The following is a 14,176-nucleotide window of genomic DNA, read 5'->3' as shown; positions in this document are numbered from 1 at the left end:
GTCTAGCGCTCTCCTTGGATGTTTGAGACTCAAACGAATGGGAGCCATCCAATGTACATCATAGATAGGTTTTCATCTTTCGTTGCTTCCTCGTTAAGCACATCACACTTACTGCTAGCATCTAAGTCGTCAATCTTACGGTACAGATCCTCGATAATCCTTTTTGGTACTGTTGTGGACTTTCTTCTCCACTCAAACAAAGGATCATACACAAAGGACAGAAGGTTAGATACTAGAATATTCCTGTTTCTAAGAAACAGCTCTAAAGTTGTGCAAAGAGTGGCATTGTACGAACCTTCCAGCCCAAGCACTCCAAACGCATCCACTATGTTTTGTGTGAGTCTATAGGGAACTCTTTCTGGAACCTGCAGTTCTTTCCCCTTTCCAAAGATGCAATTCAAGTCAACATGAACAGTATCGCCGGTGTTTGAATCAAAAAGAATATTCTCCGCGTGCCTGTCTCCTAGGCCCATGAACCACCCTACAATGTTCATTATTGCATATGTTCTGGTATAGTTGTTTCTTGCTACCAGCCAACTATACGGATGCGGAAAGTTATCGCTAAACCACAAATGAAATCTCGGATGGAATTTCAAGACAACCTTGTGCCATTCCCTCATCCCTATCTTCCTGCTGCTTACAAACCTGCATGCAGTTTCAGATATAGAGATTCCATCTCTCGAGTAGTATGAGTCGCATATGACCTTGAGTGAACTCAATCCGTTGATCCATTCTATAATTCCACTTTCGTGACTAAACGGTATCACAGCATAAGTCCGGATGTACTTCTCGCTGCTTTGTTTCCTGAGTATGCTATTAATTATGAGGTTCAGATCCATGAACCGGCTATCCTTTCTTAAATCGTCCTGGTTTTTGCAAAGCCAATAATAGCACTTTCCATCGCTCCCTATAAAGCATATCCTCTTGGGGCGCTGGAGAGAATTGAAGACCTTCACCTCATCCTTCACCCCACCGATTGATATATTAGTGTTTGGAACCATTGCATCAATTGGAAACATCCTGCCAAACTCCGGAAAGTCCTCGTGCATGGTTAGCTCATTCTTCTTTGATTTCGAGATTTTCACTAACTCCTCAGATATTCTTCTGACATTGGACAGAACCACCTTGTTATCGAGCGTAAGCTCGGAAATGATCCTTTCCATGCGCTTCCTTGTACTTGGAACTTGCGAGTTCATCATTATCAAGGACCTCCAAAATGTTTTGCTTGGATACCTCTCCATAAGCTCGAGTACAGTTCTAGATACCACCTCGGCTACATCTTGATTCGGATGACTCAGCCTAGAAAGTATCTGGTTATAATACGGAGGAAGCAATGACAGACAAGACTCCAGAAGTTTCTTTATCAGCTCGCCACCTACATTGATATCTTTTGATGGCGTCATCTCAGAAAGCAAATGGAATATTCTGGGAACGGCTTCATCAGAATACTGGCTGTCGTGTACCACACTGTTGACGTACATCTCCATTGCCTTTACAGGTTCCGTACTCTCAAACTTCTTGGCTCCAAGGAGAAATAGCTTTCCAGAGTCCCTCAGGATGGATAGTGCAGAATCATATCCTGTTTTTGTGTCCACAAGCTCGGCATGTCTAATTAAAGCTTTTCTATAGAATAACGATGTTCTCGGAAACAACTCCAAAACCTTCTTGAGAGACGATTTCGCATCGCTTATCTTTCCCTGCAGAACATTCAGTTCTGCTAGCTCATACAGCACACACCATTCCCTCTTAAGTAGCATGTCTCCAATCTCTTGAATACATCTGTTTACATCGTTGTCTCCCCGATAGCTTTTTATCATTGCAAGTCTTAGGTCTCTTTCAAACTCATCCAGAGTAGTGTATCTGCTCACACTCCCAGACTTGCTTCTATCCATATACCCTATCCTTTCAGGACGTCTCTCCACCCAAGCTGTGTCCACAGATGCAAAATCATCAAAATATTCTTTGTTATGAAGCCCTTGGCTAAGGCTCTCTGTGATATCTTGCTTCGAAGAAGCAACCAAGGATTCAAACATTTCATCACACGATATATCGTCCTTTGCACTTATCATGGACCTGATCCCCGCCACAAGGCTTTCATGGCATTCCAGAAGCATCCTGTCATCTCCTGCCAACTCCCTTCTCCCCGCTATCAAATCCAAGGTCTTAAGCAAGTTTTTGCTCTTGGACACAAGCTCACAATCCTTTATGAAGTGCCTGAATATCTCGTTTTTACTTGATAGATTCTTCCAATCAGAAAAATCCTTTTCTATTCTTTTGCAATCATCCATAAATTTCATGACCTCATCATCCTGGCACTCGTCTATGATTTCAGATAACAAAACTTTCAGTTCCAGGTCTTGGGCTAAAGAACCTCCCTCGTCCGTTCTATCGCTCTCCACCCCGCCATCCCCTGCCATTACTTCATATCCTAGGCATTTCCTTGCTGCTGTAAAGTTCTTGTCTACACAGAACTTGAAGAACAAATTAATCAGAGTTGGCCTAGAAAACACGGAGCTTATACCCAGCACCTTATCATAGTCCTTGACAGAGTAGTAACAGTATTGCAGAATGTCGAAAAGCTCTCTCTTTCTCTCCTTTCTTATCATCTTCTCCAAAACCTGAGCAGAGCTGTAATGGTCTTTGAGAAAGATTGATATCCTAAGGATCTCCTGATCAGAAATGTGCTTTCCATTTGTAAACCTGTGCAGCTTCAAGACAAACCTTGCAATTCTTCTATCCACTCCCCCTTGCAAATCAGAGGCTATGCTCCTGGCCACGTCAAGGATCTTTCCATCACCCATATCCAAAGCTAGCCTTGCCAGGCATAAACAGTGAAACTCCAGAAATTGGGTGTCAAGCAGGTCTCCGTATTTGAGAAGGTTGAAATAATCATTCATGCCGGTCTTCTCAACCTCTCTAAGAGAATACCGATAGAGCCGTTCAAGAAACTTCTTAAAGGAATATGTCTTCTCATACACCTTCTCAACCGGATGCGAAGGAACATGCTTGTAGAGGTATTGCGTGCTTCTAAACTGCTCAACAATCTCCTCTATCCTCTCACTCAGGGGCTCTTTAATAAACCTTAGCCCCTCCTGTATTATGAAAAAATACAAATCTTGCTTTTCAGGATCTATCTCAGATAGATACTTCTCGATCATCACCCTGGCTATCGCCTCTGGGGTGCATTCAATAACAGGGATGTCACAGACAGAAGGAAGCCCTCCCTGTTCCAGAAACCCTTGGGATATACATCCAATCATGAATGCAGCATCGTTACCTGCCCCAACAAGTCCTCTATAGACATTTCCAATCTTTGCCCTAAATGTCTGACTCTTAAAAAACCGTACAAGAATATTCTCCACAAAGGTCTCCTCATCAAACCCTTCTGCCCCTTCGGAACCGCCAAATGTCCTTGTGAGGAATTCAACCGCCTTCAAGGTAGATGTTTCCTGAGGAAAGTGCCCTCTGGCATCCAAAAGCCCCGCAACTATATCCAGGCAATCATTTTCATTCTTTGCATTGCTCCACCTGATTATCTTATCAATGTCCAAATACGGGAATATCCTCGGCATGTTCCGAATAAGACAGTCATTCTCAAAGAACGATGAATAGTATTCAATGAAAATCATCTTACAGTCCGTCCCACACGTATCTTCATGCTTCCTCATGAAAAACTCGATAAATGGAAACAGGTAATTGAACAGCATTTTCACGTTTCCAGAAATGGCCTCTATAATACACTTCAGAACTTTAAACACGCATACCTGAAGCTCAAAAGGCCTTTCAACATACACTTTCTTTAGTACAAACAAGAATCTTGGAAGATGCCTGCCTATGTATTTTTGGACATCTCCAAAAAACCTCTTCAAGACATCATATTTGAAGTAACCGTTGCATAGAAGCGGCACAATCACATCTACCCCCATCGCACATAGCTCGTCTTTCCCATATCCCATTTCCTCTATTTTGTCTTCTTCTCCCTGAAGGAAAAGAGATATGATCAGGAAATGGATGTTGGCCTGAGTGAACGTAACATCTGAGGCACTGCAAGGAAGAGATGAGTACATCATGGGATATATATAAAACATGTTGTTCCTAACGAATGCTTGGCACTCCTCGTCAAAAAATTCGGACAGTGGACCAAGCATGCTTTCAAGCTCATTCTCCTGCATTTCATTTGAGCCTTTCTTTACAAATCTGCCATCTCCTTTTTTTCTGTTGCTTGCATTTTCTTTCGCATGTGATGGGGACTCGAAATTTCTCTTCAAGCAGTATTCAAATATCATTGCTCTTATCTTCATAAACCTGCTTTTGCTCCTTGATGCTATGTTCTTTACCACATTTCTTAGAAATGGATTTGAAGAGTACTTCAGAAAGCCTTCAAACAGAATAACAAAATAAGCAAAGATTATTCTTGGCGTGTGCTTCGTAAAAGGGAACATCTTAATGGATATCTGGACGTCTTCAATGCTCAGCCTACTGGCTGCATATCTTAGAAACCTCACCATCACATCTTCCATCTCACTTCTCTCCTCTATCCAAAAGTACTTCAGGCATCTATAGCATTCAAGGTCTCTAGGCTCCTTGAACAAGGCCCTGAGGATAACTGTAAGCATACGAGACGTTCTCATCCTCTCCCAATGGCTTACCCCGAAGCATATTTCCTCGATATTTCCATCTATGATGCTTATGTACTCCTCACAACTGATCTCCTCAAAGTCAGATTTCAGTATTTGCCTGCTGCAGACCCTGCAAGCGCCCTCGTGAAAATTCAGGTTGCACAGAAATGGCTTTACAAACCGCTTTGGATCAGAGCCTCTGACCTGGAAGGGGTGCACAAGGAACACGTCTTCGGGAGAAATCTTGGAGTCATCTATTTTGATGCTTGGCATGACTATTGCAAGAAAAACGTCCTTGTCAATAGGAAGAGTCTTTATATAATTGGCAAGATGCTCGTTCTCTCTATTTTCGATGCATACCATCTTGAGGAGACTCTTGAAAAGATTCATCTCCACAGGGCCCAGTCCTCTTACATCCAACTCAAGATCAAACTGATAGTCACCATACGCGTGCTTGTACAGGCAGTAGTTATAAAAGTTTTTGCTGAGAAATTCTGTATGCTCGAATCCTGGGCTAACTCTCCTTGCCCCAACTTTATCGTAGATGGCCTTCAGCTTGGTGTAGCTCTCCATCCTCAATGGTCTTTCAAATAGAAGAAGATGGAAGTTCGACTTCCTGAACTTCTCATAAAATACAACATTGCTTTCAAGATTCCGAAGAATTAACTCTAGAAGATCCATAAACGGTGCCTCTTCATCGTCCTTTGCTGCAAGGGACATGACTGTGTTCATTATTTTCATGGACACTATGCTCTGCAAGCTTTCTCTAAACACATCTGAATATCGTCCTGTCTCTAGCTGCTGGAGATAAAGATTCTTCAAGTAACCACGGTTCATATCCAAGGGCTCGAGGAGATCCGAAGCGTAATAAATCGCCGAATAGATGCTCCCCTTGCATGAACTGGCAAGATGAACTTAAGGTCCTAGGTGGATCTGGTGTTGCAAGAAAGCGAAACTCACCTCTTAAAAAGAAGCTTTCGATCATAAAGAAGCTGAAGAACATAAGCTCTGAGGATGTAGATGCCATCAGAAATGATCTTGCTCTGGAGGACATGAGCAAGTTTACCTCTGAAATAGTTTCCTCATTACTTCTGACGAAAGTGCAGTCGGAAAACGACATAAAGAATGTTGTCCGTGTCACATCTGCACTTGTGGCATGCGGCGACTTTGCGAGACAGCTTACAAATGAACTTGGAAAGGCCATAAGCCACGGAATACAAGACGCAGAAAGATATTGGCTTGCAGCCTATTTCTTCGATCTGCAGACTCTAACCAGAGAAACGACTGGAAAGGAGGGATGGAGAGAAGGCCTCATCAAGGACCTGTGCAGCAAGATGGACGTGAGGCCCAGAGTCCTTTTTCTTTGGTACATGAAAGAGAGTTACAAGGACGATGCAATACAGGCCGAAATTACAATCCAAGCCAATAAGGTGGAGCCACTGGCTATTGAAGATGACGAAAAGCTTGCAGAAATGGCCAGATCTCTTGGCATAGAAGTTCATGGGAAAGGCGACGGCTTCAAGAAAATGATTGGTGTGGAGGATGAGGAGTTCCACTACTATACTGGGCGCACGAGCTCGCTAGAATGCTATTCTGGAAGTCTCGATGCGAAGGAGATAAGGGACTATATTATCATACATTCAGGAGACTCAGAAAAGCTGGATGCATTATCAAGATGTATAAAAAATGCAAGCAATCAGAAGGAGATAATCTCTGCGATTATACAGCTGAAGCTCAACCCAAACTTTATAACGCCTATAGCCAGGATATTGAAAAGCATGGGAGGCATTGGAAGAAAGGTTGTGTCCGCACTCTTCAAAGAAATATACCAGTCGAAGAGCATCGGCCACAACGACGTGGTGTCCAACTGCTTGCTTATATCTGAGATGTGCAAGTTTAAAGAGGCCTCTGCCGATGAGATGTTTGGACTTCTTGACTATCTCTTCAAGGTCAGGAATATTGAGGCATATTGTGCCTGCCTCAACGGAATAGGAAGATACTTTCTCTTGAACGAGTCGACCAACCATAGGATCCGGGAGTTTATTGAAAGAATCAGAAACTACAAAACTTCGAAGACTGATTTTATACATGCAAATAATTGTCTTTCAAGGGTCTTCTCGCCCTCACAAACGATGCTCAATGCCGACTATAGGGGATTTTTCAGGCATTTCTTTAGAAAAGAAGTGTTCAGTGAAGGTTCTCCTATATGGACTCGCCTCGTCAGAAGCAAGGCTACGCTTGTGACAATCTTCCTGCACCCGTGGGCCTTTGAGGACATCGATTTTTTAGCATCTCTTGTCCACAGGGCTGGAGTGCAGGTGCAAATGATAGAGGTGGTGCTTTCTAGCATCGAGATCATGTACGTGCATTCAAGGCATAAATGCATTGCTCTTGGCAGGCTCTATTCAAGTCTTATGTTACTTGAGAGAAAGGATAAATGGCCCCGTCTTATCGACAAGGCATTCAGACTTGAGATAGACACTTGCTTTAAGTGTAAAATCATTATAATACTTCTTCAAAAGATGCCTATAGACATCCAAAGGCAATACTTCCCCATAGTCAGGGCTTGTGTAGATTCTGAGGATTCTCTTGACCTGAGGATTCTTTTCTCCAACTTCTGCGAGAGTATCGGTGTGGAGCCCCCTGGTGTAGACTACGAAGATAGCTTTGATGAAGAGCTCAACTTTATAAGATCCTATGCATAGCTGACAAGACAAATAAAGAATTAAATAGAATCCTCTTAAAGGAATAATGCTGAGATTTTATTTCTTGTGCTTTTTGTTCTTCCCTATTGTTTTCCTATGCCTGACAAATGTACTGCTTTGCTTCTTCTTTTCTTGTGTGATCATCACATCGTTTTTCTTTGTTATCTGCAGGGTTGGCAAAGGCCTTCTTATCCTCTTTTCCTTTAGGAGAGCTTTGAGGCTCTTTGGGACTTCTACATCTCTGTTCATGAGCTTTAGCACGATGGATTGGATGTCTTTGGAGTGTCTTCTTCTAAACCTATCTGCATACAACTCCAATGTATCGAGGCATCCTTGAAGATTCGTTGGGTACATTTCAACAAGGATGCTCAGAAGCTTGAGAACATGTGGAACAACTTCTCTCCCAAGCTTGCTTGTGCATAGACATGCGTCGTATATAGACTGGATGAACTCTTGCGGGAGTCTTTCCTTATGGTTTTCCATCAGCAGGACAGACGCCTCTAGTATCCCACACCTAAGAACCACATTCTCAGACCCCATCCCAGCAGTTACCAGCCTCAAATAGAAGTCGAAGTCTGGGCCACAGAATCCAGATACAAGCTCCTCCAGGTTTTCCGAGCAGATCCTTTTGGTCTTTGCATTTCCTGTCTTCAGCCCTATAATAAGCATTGGGAGCATTTTGTTGAGATACTCCTTCTTCCTGCTTGGGAAGCACTTGCATCCCATCGTGTAAATGGAATAGATGAGAGAAATTCGCCACTTCTGCGAGCAATCCCTCGTCTTCTCGTCAATCTCGTGCGAGAAAAGCGTGTCGCAGATGCACAGATCAATCTTTTGGTACTGCTTCATGTAATAGAGCAGCTGATACGACCTTTTCTGAACACATCCGTCCTCAGAAAGAGAAAGCTCCATGAGCTTGCTGTAGAACTCAAAGTCGCACCCCATCGTTGGGACAAAGTATCTTGCAACCTTCAATGCATCAGAAATTCCCGCGAGGTTCCAGCTCCCGAATGAAACCGACTCGATCTGTGGATAGAGAAGAATGTATTGGAATATCCTGTGCGAAACCCCGAAGTCGTTCGTTTCCAGTAGTTTAAACAGAGTTTGGTCTAGCTCATCAGAGCTTCTTGTCAATGCCATCGAAAGAATATCCAAGGCGATTGCAGACTCCTGAATTGAAGAGAGAATTCTTTGCGACTCGTCTAGTGGAATAGGACTTCTAAGAATTAAGCTGTTTTTGATATTATTCTCGTGGGAATGTATTAGTTTTCTTAGTCCTGTGCAGATAGAGCTAAAGACATTCATGTTGGCCATGTTGGCCTTCATTATCTGAAGAAGCGCCTTGATTGAATTGTTGCGGTCTGTCCCATAGTTACAGAATGCGGGAAGACAGTTCAGAAGGATGGTCTTATCTATGGAACCCGCTCCCTTCGTTTCCTCTATCTCATTGTATAGCTTTATGAAGAATGATATGTCTCCATTCGAAGAACACCTAATGATGGGTGCCCATGCCCCCATTTCTATAGGAATGTCCTCCAGCACTAAGAACAAGTCTTCCAGCCCTATAATCCCTGCAATGGCTCCAAGCGAAAATCGGTATCTATCATCTCCTTCCACAAAACACCTTGCCATATGCCTTATCAAGTCCATGAACTCAGGGACAAGAATGTGCCTGATGGACCTAATAAACTCGTATATTTGGTCGTTCTTCAACTTCGCCTCACATATCTCCTTCACAACTTCCTTTTTGAGGTTGCCGTCAAGCCTCATCAGATGCATCCCGGTCCTTAAAGAAATGACCAAGTCCTTCTCCGCCAACAGCGAGAATATCTTCAGGAGCTTTCCTCCTCTAGGAAGAGAGACTTCAAAGAGTATCAAAAGCTTCTTCATTATGTACTCAAAGACCCTTTCATCGGGCTCGGGTGCCTTCATCTTTTCTAGTGTATAGTTGTAGAGAAGGTCACAGCATTCGGAATACAGCTCTCTAGCTTCTTCAGGCTCAATTCTGTTGAAAAGATCCGGGCCCACAAACTCGTCAAGCTTCGACTCCACGCCAACCTCTTCCATGATCGAATCAAAAAAACAGTTAATGTGTCTTATCTGGTCAACGCTCCTGAGCTTGGAGATGTACTCAAGGAGCTCCCTCTTGAACTCCCCTATCTCCAAATACCTCTTCGCCAGCTCCACCGATCTTGTCTTAAATCCCTTTCTTCCAAAGCACTCCTCCACAAGAATTCTGAAATGCTGCATATGATATCTCCCATTCTTTATGAAGTTCTTGATTATGCGGAATCCCTGGAGGTAGATCTTCTTCTCCTTGAAGGAAAAAAGAACTCTTCTGATCAGCTCGCCGCTGTTTTCTTCGGAAATGTAGTTCTTATGCGCAAGAATTATCTGAAGAAGCTCCTGCACTTTTGAGTGGTCGTTTCTCCTAATCATTTCCAGAAACGTGCATATTGCTGCATTGACAATGTTTTCCGGCGTGCCCTCCATCCTTTCAGAGGCAATCGTCTGTCTTATTGCACCCAGGACTTTAGAAGCACTTTCACACAACTTCGTCTCCATCTCTGGGTAATTTTTTTGGATCAATTATAGACATCCATAAAGCTAAAAAGAACTATTTAATGGCATTATTCAACCTCCTCAACAAGTTCCTCACACTTTGTCTCCTCGGAACAGAGGAAGTCAAAGACATTGGCGCAGAACTCCTTGGGATTAGACAGCATAAATCCGTTATGGATAAGAACCGTCTCGAAAAACAGCTCTAAGATCTTACTCATCTTCTCGATCTCGTTGCTATCGAAGAGTGCCTTGAGGTTCTTGACAAGCCTGTGGTTTGGATTTAGCTCGAAGATCTTCTTGCTGACTGCCGTCATTGCTGCAAATGGGTTTGCCTCAGTGACAGGCTGGGACTTCATTATGTTTTCCATGGTTCCAGACAGAGAATACTTAGTGGTAGATATAACCGCAGGGACACTCACAAGCCTCGGGTTCACAGTGACCTTCTCCACCTTGCTGGAAAGAACGTCCTTCACCTTCTTGCAGAACTCCTCAAATGACTTCACAACCTCCTCGTTGTTTTCCTCATCCTCGGGAAGCTCAACTCCCTCGCTTGTTATTCTTTGTATGGCATGCCCTTTGTACTTCTTAAGCCCCCTGAGCATCACTTCGTCCATCACATCGTACATGTATATAACCTCGTACTTCTGGAATGCATCTAGAGCAGGGTTTGACTTAACTTGGTCTTTCCCAAGCCCTGTTATCACATATATCTGCTTCTGGTTTGGTGCCATCCTCTCCACATATGTGTCCAAAGATATCATCTCCTCCTCACTCTTCGTAGTAAAGTATCGAAGGCACTTCGAGTATCCGTCCTGCTGCCCCTCGCTTGCCTCTCCAATGGCCATCTTCAGGCAGTTTCCAAACTCCTTGTAGAATGTCTTGTACTTCTCGACATCCAGTGCAAGCTTGCCTATCATCTCAAAGATCTTCTGTGGAAGAGTCTTCTTGACGAGCTTCATCACATTTGTCCCTTGAATCATCTCTCTGCTGATATTCATAGGAATGTCGTCAGAGGCCACCACACCACTGACAAATGACATCCACTCGGGAATGGCGTCTCCAAAGTCATCCGTCACGAACACATTCTTGCAGTACAGCTTGATGTTGTTGTTCTTCTTATTCCTATTGAACATGTCAAACCTTGCCCTCTTCGGAATAAACATAAGAAGCTCGATAGACAGGAGCCCCTCAATGTGCCAGAAGTCAACTGCAAGGAAATCATCCCAGTCCCCAGAAATGGTCTTATAGAAGCTCTTCAGCTCCTCCTCAGGAACATCCTTTATATTTCTCTTCCACAGTGGCTTCTCAACATTGATCTGTTCTCTTTCCGTGACCTTCTTCAGCCTCTTCTCCTGCACCTCTTCAACCTTAGGCTCATTTGTCTCTTCCACAGCCTTTTCTTCTTCCTCCTCCTTCTTTTGCTCAGTGTCCTCAACTTCCTTCTCAACATATGTGTATATAGGATAGAACACAAATAGAGAGTACTTCTTCACTATCTCACTAATCCTCTTTGGATCAAGGAACTCCTCTTCTCCCTCCTTGATGTATAGCACAATGGAGGTCCCATGGGAAAACGACTCTCCCTCATACTCCTCTATAGTGTACTCGTCCTTCCCAGTAGACGTCCAGACAAGCGCCGAGTCCTCGGGATGCTTTGTTATCACATCAACCCTCTCAGCAACAAGATAAGATGAATAGAACCCAAGACCAAACTGTCCAATCAGATTGGAGGCATCAGCAGAGTTCCCCTTCTCCTTCATCTCCTCTCTAAATCTCTTCGTTCCGCTGCTTGCAATCGTCCCAATAAAGTTCATCAGGTCGGCCTTCGTCATTCCAATCCCGTTATCCTTGATCGTTAACATTCTGTTGGCCTTGTTTGGAATAATCTCAATCCCTAAAGATGTAACGGGATCAAGCTCGCATCCCTTCTCCTTCAGCTGGAAATACAGCGCCTTGAGCTTGTCACAGGCATCACTGGAGTTAGATACCAACTCCCTAAGAAATAGCTCCTTCGACGAGTACACACTCTTGATCATGGTATCCATCATTTGGTTTACATCAACCTCAAATCCATGTGTCTCAGAGTGCTTGTCCTTTATAGTTCCTTCTACCGATGGTTCTTGCTTCGATGACATTAATTGCTAGGGAATTGGTGGTTAAATATTTTCGTCTCCCCAGAATCTACCGGAAAAATCTAGAAAAACAATGTGCTTCCTCAGGACATAGGAGAACCATTTAAAAAACCTTGTCTATTTAATCGAAGACAGAAATCCAGAAAGCTCGGAGACACATCCATCGTACGAGTCATAGACCCTAATGTTCTCAGTAACCCACTTAGACAAATGGCTTTGTACTCTCTTTTCGGAATACCTGTTGTCAAGAAGCATTACTACTCCCCAGTCGTCCTTGTGCCTAATCGCCCTCCCAAGTGCCTGGTTCACTGCTCGGAATGCCTGGGCCTCATACCAAAGCCGTCCGTTAAAGCTCTTGTATCTGTCGTTAAACTCTTTCTTGAGCTCTACTTGTGGGTCATGGAGACTCGGGTACGGAATTCCAACCGCAATAACGGCTCTTGCAAAAGAATCCTTGAAGTCTATCCCTTCGCTTGCCTTTCCTCTATAAACACACATAAATATAGCGCTCTGCTTCGTTGCTATTCTGTTCTTGTATCTTTTCATCACCTTCTCAAATTCGTTTCCTGCTCCGCTCTTCGGCTCAATCAATATCCCAGAAGCTCCCCCGCCCATCCTCTTCTGCAGGTTCTCTAGGAAGCTATAACTCGGAACAAACACAAGCGTCCCTCCGTGGCCTTTGATCTTATTCGACACATCCACTATGATCCTCAAAAGTTGGTCCAGATACTGAGGCGTGTCAGAAACTCCATACGTCCCCGTAAGCTCCCTCGCCAGATGCCCCTTCTTTATACAAGACACAAACACTTGCTTTTGTGTGATCAGGTGAGGTGCGACAATCGAATGAGCAAACTCATGTCCTAGCTCGGACGAAAACGAAGAAAACGGCGTCAATGTTCCAGACAAAAGTACAACAGACCTAACCTTGCCCACAAACGACCGGAACGTGTATCCAGCATCGAGAAGCCAGAAGTTGTAAGAAAACTTTGATGATCTTGAGTTCCTTATATTCTCGTCGCTCACCTTATGGAATACAAATGAATATGCATCACAACCACTAAAGTGAATCGCAGACAAGACAGAGTCAAGACCCTCTAGTATGTGAAACGTGCTCACATTCAGCAGGTCCTTTGCCTCTTCATTCTTCTGAATCGCGTATATCGAATTCTTGATCTTCAAGACAAACTCCTTACCTATCCCCATCCTCTCAAGCTCGTCCTTTATATCCCTTCCTTTTCTTATCCGAAGCTTCCCCCCAAATGTGTCTCTGTCAAACTCGTCGGTGCTTTCCGCACCCTCTCGAAGCTTCTTGAAGAAATCCATCAGGTTAATGAAGTCTAGCTTGACCTCCCCTAGTATCCCACTTCTCTTCACGGCACCAAGAATCTCGTTTTGTATTATCTCTATGGTCCGCGACCCAAGCTCAATCGACCCAGACGACCTGCACACATCTTCTATGTTATGCGCCTCATCCACAATCACCACACTGTTCTCAAGGCTGATTCCCGTGTTCCCCCTTATCCTTGGGTCAATAAGGTAGTTGTATGGTGCAAATATAACCTCTGCATCCTCATTCAGAATCCTGGATGCATAGTAGGGGCATCCACCACATCTTCGCCCCTCCCCCTTCAGCTCCTCTATGTCGAAGATCCTGTCCCCGACTCTTTTTGCAAGCCTATCCTTTCCAGTGAAATATGCACAGCTCCCGCTTTTCACCAGCTCATTACATCCTGTGTTCTTGTCTGCAACATCCCCAAGCTTCGGAGATATACAATACTGGCTCCTGCTTGCCAGTATGGAGATCCTAGGCCTGTACTGAGTCTTCCTCAACTGATCAATCAGCTGGTCAAGCTGCTTGTGCGTACGCGAACATATAATTATCTTCAGCTTCTCTTCCTTTGCCTCCTCTCCCTTCTGCCCTCCACCTTCTCTTCTCTTGGCACTGCAACCTCCGATCCCTTTCTTCAGATGCTCATTGTATCCTAGCACAGCACACAGTATCGACAGGCTCTTCCCCGTCCCCGTCGGGCTCTCAACCAGCCCGCTTGTTCCTGTCATTAGGCAGGATATGAGCTTTGTCATCGTGACTATCTGTGCAGGATACGGCTCAAAAGGCATATCAATAGGAACCCCGCTTATCTTGATTCGGACCATTCGC

General features: G+C 44.1%; 5 protein-coding genes across 5 annotated transcripts; 1 reads left to right on the top strand and 4 right to left on the bottom strand.

The window, feature by feature from the left end:
* Positions 1–29: 29 nt before the first annotated feature.
* EHEL_021060 (protein kinase domain-containing protein) lies at positions 30–5,456 on the bottom strand (the record flags this gene model as incomplete). The annotated part of the gene is made up of 1 exon (XM_003886792.1): positions 30–5,456. The coding sequence occupies one exon, from the start codon at positions 5,454–5,456 to the stop codon at positions 30–32; it is 5,427 nt and encodes a 1,808-aa protein (XP_003886841.1).
* A 59-nt stretch (positions 5,457–5,515) lies between these two features.
* Positions 5,516–7,324, top strand: EHEL_021050 (uncharacterized protein; the record flags this gene model as incomplete). The annotated part of the gene is made up of 1 exon (XM_003886791.1): positions 5,516–7,324. One exon carries the CDS (start codon positions 5,516–5,518, stop codon positions 7,322–7,324), a length of 1,809 nt encoding a protein of 602 aa, XP_003886840.1.
* Positions 7,325–7,381: 57 nt separating this feature from the next.
* Positions 7,382–9,889, bottom strand: EHEL_021040 (uncharacterized protein; the record flags this gene model as incomplete). The annotated part of the gene is made up of 1 exon (XM_003886790.1): positions 7,382–9,889. The coding sequence occupies one exon, from the start codon at positions 9,887–9,889 to the stop codon at positions 7,382–7,384; it is 2,508 nt and encodes an 835-aa protein (XP_003886839.1).
* Positions 9,890–9,954: 65 nt separating this feature from the next.
* On the bottom strand, positions 9,955–12,021 carry EHEL_021030 (heat shock protein 90; the record flags this gene model as incomplete). The annotated part of the gene is made up of 1 exon (XM_003886789.1): positions 9,955–12,021. One exon carries the CDS (start codon positions 12,019–12,021, stop codon positions 9,955–9,957), a length of 2,067 nt encoding a protein of 688 aa, XP_003886838.1.
* Positions 12,022–12,135: 114 nt separating this feature from the next.
* EHEL_021020 (RAD3-like DNA-binding helicase) lies at positions 12,136–14,172 on the bottom strand (the record flags this gene model as incomplete). Its single annotated transcript, XM_003886788.1, has 1 exon — positions 12,136–14,172. The coding sequence occupies one exon, from the start codon at positions 14,170–14,172 to the stop codon at positions 12,136–12,138; it is 2,037 nt and encodes a 678-aa protein (XP_003886837.1).
* Between the last annotated feature and the right edge of the window lie 4 nt (positions 14,173–14,176).

The sequence above is a fragment of the Encephalitozoon hellem genome, chromosome II (assembly GCF_000277815.2).
Source record: "Encephalitozoon hellem ATCC 50504 chromosome II, complete sequence".
In the NCBI taxonomy this organism is placed as follows: Eukaryota; Fungi; Microsporidia; family Unikaryonidae; genus Encephalitozoon; species Encephalitozoon hellem.
The sequence above is the reverse complement of the archived record's forward strand: the minus strand, read 5'-3'. Positions and strand labels throughout refer to the sequence as shown.